This window comes from Bombus vancouverensis, unplaced genomic scaffold, assembly GCF_051014615.1.
Source record: "Bombus vancouverensis nearcticus unplaced genomic scaffold, iyBomVanc1_principal scaffold0024, whole genome shotgun sequence".
In the NCBI taxonomy this organism is placed as follows: domain Eukaryota; kingdom Metazoa; phylum Arthropoda; class Insecta; order Hymenoptera; family Apidae; genus Bombus; species Bombus vancouverensis.
Genome location: NW_027468915.1, coordinates 171,467 through 177,466, shown reverse-complemented (window position 1 = coordinate 177,466; position 6,000 = coordinate 171,467). Strand labels below are relative to the sequence as shown.

General features: G+C 28.2%; 1 protein-coding gene and 1 pseudogene across 2 annotated transcripts; one reads left to right on the top strand and one right to left on the bottom strand.

The window, feature by feature from the left end:
• Nucleotides 1–1,380: 1,380 nt before the first annotated feature.
• LOC143304147 (adrenodoxin-like protein 2, mitochondrial) lies at nucleotides 1,381–3,682 on the bottom strand (annotated as a pseudogene). The gene is made up of 4 exons (XR_013060842.1): nucleotides 2,898–3,682; nucleotides 2,370–2,482; nucleotides 2,077–2,205; nucleotides 1,381–1,711 (listed from the first exon to the last, which is right to left on the bottom strand). The product of XR_013060842.1 is annotated as an adrenodoxin-like protein 2, mitochondrial (transcript).
• A 158-nt stretch (nucleotides 3,683–3,840) lies between these two features.
• LOC143304142 (survival of motor neuron protein-like) lies at nucleotides 3,841–5,848 on the top strand. The gene is made up of 6 exons (XM_076626509.1): nucleotides 3,841–4,078; nucleotides 4,147–4,226; nucleotides 4,396–4,578; nucleotides 4,641–4,642; nucleotides 5,094–5,116; nucleotides 5,504–5,848. The coding sequence occupies exons 2-6, from the start codon at nucleotides 4,182–4,184 to the stop codon at nucleotides 5,803–5,805; spliced, it is 555 nt and encodes a 184-aa protein (XP_076482624.1). The 5' UTR covers nucleotides 3,841–4,078; nucleotides 4,147–4,181; the 3' UTR covers nucleotides 5,806–5,848.
• The last annotated feature ends 152 nt before the right edge of the window (nucleotides 5,849–6,000 follow it).

Genomic DNA, 6,000 nt, shown 5'->3' with positions numbered 1-6,000 from the left:
CGTGAAATATCTTGTCATCTTAAAATAACTTGATCATTCCTATTCTTTTACATAAAAACACTTTTCGACTGTAACTTAAGAAAAATGTCTGCTAACGTGAAACGTGCCAGAAAAAATTAACAACTTCCATTAAATTGGCAAATTTCTCATTAATATCGTAAAACTCGCGTTTACAAAGATCAGATCAGTGTACATAATATACAAAACAAATGCAGAATATATAAATATAGCACATACGTTCTGAATTATATTCGAATTGGGCAGGGTAACCAAGTGAAAATATGTAAATTTCACGATGTGTAATGTACACTTTATCGAATTTGTAAGTAGTGTAGAAATAGAATATTTTACACGTAACAAAATATACAAACGACAATACACAAGTTAAATTATTTGTTAGATCCATGTATAACAAGCATAGTACAAAAGTGTTTTAGCTTTATGTACTGGTAATTATGAGAAATACCAACTTAATAGATGTATTTGGTATGTACCTAGTTAAGAAAACAATAAATTATTTTGAACAGATAAAGCGTTTAGTAGCTTGTGAAGTATGAATTTTCGAAAACGTAAGTATTTTATATCTAAGTAGTTAAGAAACGCGAGCAAGGGAAATCAAACAAAGGAACAAAGTTTTTTTGTTTAAAAATATTTAATTTGTTGTTCTATTATCCGAGGTTTGAAGCGATAATGTACAAAATCTGAATAAATAAGATTCTTCAATATTATTGAATTTTAATTCTAGGGTAAAGTAATATATCCGCATATTTTATTTATATACAATATGTATAAATAATGATGTGATTTGACTAATTTTGTTGAAAGAATATTTGTACTTTTTACGTAAAACTTCAGTCTTTTACAAACTTTCTTGTAATTAATAAACCAGTAAACACAATATTAATAAAATCTATTAAAATTATAAACAAACTCATAAGTTTTAATTTTAGTCCTTAAAGGTTGAAATATTTTGCTCCAATGTCGAGACATTTGTTTTAATCCAAAACATTACTATACTGAATCGATAATGTTGCATGTGCCACGAAAATGATGATAGTGTCAGATAACTTGTTGTGAAACGAAAAAGCATTGCATGTACATTTCTGTTGTTTTGTTGACCATGAGTTTGATGATCTTTTAAACTTGCCCATAGCTAAGAAATCAAACAGTATATCTAAACGAAATTAATTTCAAATTATTTTTTAGGTTCTAAGCTTTTATCTAATCTTTCAGAAGTTGCAAAATTTATTCCACAAGAGTCTTTTTTATCATAACCAAGTACACATCTTAAAACCATTTAAGTCTTCCTTAGTAATTTCTTCTTATCTTTAATAGTAACGAAAATAATTTAGATAAACGTTTTAAAATTGACACCCTGTATATTAAAAATAAAAGATATATTTTCTTCATAATTGGATAGGCTTTTTACAATGGCAATGTACAAATATCAAAATTGCAATTATACTATAACATATGTATATATATAAGCTTCACATTTAAACACAAGATTCTTTATTATATTTTTTTAATACCAATATTTTAATAATTATAACAAGGGTTTTTTAACAAGAGATGTATAACATTGTATACAAATTTTCAAAAACCTATAGATAATTTCAGTTATGCTCTTGCATCATTAATTGTTGATGGAACTCTTACCTCAATTCCATCTAGTTCCTTAGACATTACTATTTGACAGCCTAGCCGTGACCTGAAATTAAATATTATATAACTGAATATGTCAATAAATATATTTATTGCTATACAAATTAATACTAATACACAATAAGATTTCTATTTATCCATTTGAAAATCAACATTGTAAATATGCTAATTCCAACATATTTGTAATGATTATAGGGTCATAAATAAAAAACTATGAAAATTTATTATAATTTCAGTTTCGTAGTATTCAGAGATAGCGATTTGAAATTCTACATTGAGATGCAGATTTCGAAATACCCAATACTAACCTGTTTTTACATAAATTTAAATAGAAAAATTCACTTTATAAAATATTAAAAGGTAATAGAATTAATAATGTGAATGATTTGATACTGATTATTATGAACTAACGTATCTGTTAATTCATATGCTAAATCCAACATGTCTAATTCTTCATTTGTTGGTTTGTCAGGAAGTGCATCATAAACTTCTTTCGAAAATATTAAATGGCACTACAAGTTAATGTTCCTTCACAAGCACCTATATCAATTATATTTTAAGATTACAACATACTTATATAATAAAGTATCAAAAGTTAAAAATAATAAGAATATTAAACTTGATAAAAATGAAAATTTTCAAATATTTTCTACCTCAAAATTATTTATTTTAAATTAAGTAAATTATGCTTCTTTAAAACATACCATATCCATCTAAATCAATTTCATTATTTACTACTATGTCTAATATAGTATCTCCAACTTTCCCTTTTGCTTTGATTCTCTCTCCACTTGCTTTAACAAACGTTACATTTACTCTGAAAATAATATTTATGAAAGATAAAAATTATCTCAATATAATTATTTTCTTTATTTTTTGTGTTTCTTCAATTAATCTTCTCTTAATTATACCTTAATTATATGTATCACTTATGATAATAGAAATAATTTAAAAATAAGATATACTTGTCTTAATAATACATAAATAAAATTCGTATATCATATATTTATAACAGTGTTATATTTTTAGTTGTTCACTGTCAATGTTGTTCTTATTAATACTATTCCATTAATACTATGTTATTTTTCTAGATGTTATACTCCTACAAAGAGAAAAATTTCTTAGACATTATTATTAGCATTATTATTTTGACACCAATTTTATATTGGAAGGTAAGTACTGAAATTCTATTAAAAAAAGAAGGAAAGCACAAGAAAATTTGTATCACTTACTCTTGTTTTTCTGAAAGTGGTTGCGTGGTCGATATTCCTCTTGTTGCCTGCAAAAAGGGCAACGTTGTGTTGCTTGTATATTTTGAATAATTTGATGCAATACCGAGAATTGATCTCGAAAATTTTTGTAATTGATTTACTAACGCCATTCCACTGTCATAAATATCATGAGTATGGGACACCCTGACCGAACACCAGATAAGTATTGCGGAAAATATCAATTGTAGATCAATTGTACTTTGTACAAAAACTTTCACGGCATTCTTCGGCTGCTATACTGGGACGTTCCTTTACTGTGATAGGTTATAAAACGATTCCTAACACAAGTGACGTATCTCTACCGGACACGTGCTCTTCGGGCCACACGTTTTATGATACAAGACCAGCAAAATGATCAATGTGTAATTTTACATATCTTACATTTTTTCCAAATGAAATATTGTTTTTATTAAACGTTTAAAACCTCAGGCAACATTTATTTCATCTGATTTCAGTTTTACAAATATATATCTATAATACATATCTGTATAAATTACGGTCTGGTTATATCAAACAGGGACCGACACTCGCTAGGGAAAACTGCCCAAAAATTGAATCGTAAAAACCAATATGAAAGACAACAAATTTCTCGTTCTGCGGAACAAATAGAAATGAGCAGAGTATCTTTATCTTTATCTGAGACATTCAAAGCGTATCACGCATACGCTAAACCTGAAGAAAACTTTCTTGTCTTCCATGTTCATTTTTCCCTTTCCATTTCCGAACGGTTTCTTCTATATTTATTTATATGTTCGTGATTGATGCTATTGACAACATACAACTAAGGGGAAATACGAATAGTAATAGATAGATGTATAATTCATTATGCAATTTTATAGAATTAAATCTTATTTATCTTCAGATATAAATACTATATTTACCAGCTGAAACACTAACGCATATGCAGTATAATATAATCTACTTAACAATCTCGTTTTAGTTATAATATGTGATTAATTCTTTTGCTATTTCGCTATAAACAGTTTCTTGTGCATACAATATTTTTTTATAGTATTCTAATATATTGTTAGATATTGTAAAGAAAGTAAAATACAGTTATTGAAGTTTGGGAACATTCAATGTTAACCTTGCTTCAAAAAATAATCTTTCGAATGAATGGGGAATAGATTTTTAGTATTATAGTTGGTATAATGTCATCATTGTTTACAATGTGTTAGAATTAAAGAAATGAGACAAATTAATATTTGAGAAGCAAATTCAATATTTAAATGATGTTATTTTAAAATGGCAGATGATATGAATGTTCTTTTTATACGAGGAAATGGAAACGTAATGGTTTTAACATTATTTTAGTACAAGATCTTAGCATAATAGTAATTAACAGTATCCACTACCTTTTAATCAATTTTTGAAAAATGACATATATGATAATTTGCAATAGTTTGATAATAAAATACTTGTATCAATATTAATAACGTATAATTTGCTATCTCGAAAGGATACAGACACAGCCAATGATAATGTTTGGGATGATAGTGCATTAATAGAAGCATATGATAAAGCAATAAATTTAGCAAAAGAAGAAGTTATCAAGCGAATGGGAATGGATGTTGGAAATTCTCAACCGAAAGAAAACCTACAAAATCTTAAGCAGCCTAAACACGCAGGTAAATTACACAAGGTTGTGATTTTGATAGAATATTACAAATTTGATACAGAATATTATTAAATATATTGATTAAGAAGCAAATTATTTTATTTTGCTATTTACTTATATTTATTTGTATACACATCTTTTCTCTATAGAAATGGATCATAGGAGCACCTTATCGTGCAATATACTCAGAGGATGGAGAAATTTATGAAGCTATAATATCAAAAATTTACGAAAACAATGGCACGTGTTGAAGTGGTTACCACTTCTAAGAAAACTCTACATCTGGTCTTTTTTAGTTTTCTCAAGCACTGAAGCCATCGACAGCGTGTAGACAAAAGACTGCGACGAAGTCAGGCCATAAACAGTAGACAGGCGACGTTGGCTTCGGGGTTTTTCAGTTATTAGGTAACACAGCTAGCGTGCGGATCTGGACCAGCTCAAATTGTATTTTTACTTATTACACTTCTATTTAAATATATTTTCTACCTTACAATTTATCCACGTGTTTTCTCTGTTTACACACCGAATAACTTCAACAGCACGTGTGTTGTAAAATTTGTAGGTAATACCTTTAGCATGATGGTTATGTCAATTAAGAAATGTACTAAAAATACATATATATATGAAGTAAAGGCTTTCGCATAGTCTATCACAGTGTCATTCAGCAGGTCCTTAACTGGGCAGGAGTACCTGTCAATGTCTATGGGGAGACCCGTGGGATATAGGGTCATGAACCATAAACGTGCATGTTACTTATTGTTCATTATTAGCTGCTTGGAATATAATTCTCCTCATTAGACGAGTGATTATTACTACATATATCAAGGCAAACGTTTATACATATACATTTATGCACGGGAAATTCTAATACATTGCCTGTAAGGACAGTAACTGAATGGCACTCAGTCATTCTATTAAATGACAAAAATTTCTTTTACTCTGTGTTTAGGCTATGGTAATACAGAGAAAGTCGAGTTGAGTTCTCTTTTAGAATCAGAAGGTTTGCAAAGTCAAATAGCACAACAAAAGAAAGCTTTGGAAGAGAAATTCAATGAAGAGAACGATGAGACTTGTGAGACTAATTTTTCTACAAATGTAAATTCGAAAAAATATAATGTAGAAAAAATGGATTGTGACTCTGAAGAAGCAAATGCGTATAAACATCACTTCATACCGGGACCATCTTTCAATTCGATGACTGATATAATGCCACCTGCACCTCCTTTACCACCACAATTAATGGCCAAGTAAGTACAATTTAAAAATTCTAATGGAATGCTGAATACTTCTAATATTAATAAGTAATTTGGAATAAGTTTAAGCGGAAGCGAATTTTGAATAATTTTTGAATAATATCCAGTTAATAATTTGTGAAACAAATTAATTTCATTTTATTGTTGGAAACAAATTAGTTGGATTTTTCTTTCTTTAGCAGTTTTTGCCAGA

Coding starts and splice junctions, on each gene's coding strand:
- LOC143304142 (XM_076626509.1), top strand. CDS start 4,182: ATGGCAGATGATATGAATGTTCTTTTTATACGAGGAAATGGAAAC. Junction 4,227..4,395: donor TTATACGAGGAAATGGAAAC/GTAATGGTTTTA, acceptor CTATCTCGAAAG/GATACAGACACAGCCAATGA. Junction 5,117..5,503: donor GTGTGTTGTAAAATTTGTAG/GTAATACCTTTA, acceptor CTCTGTGTTTAG/GCTATGGTAATACAGAGAAA.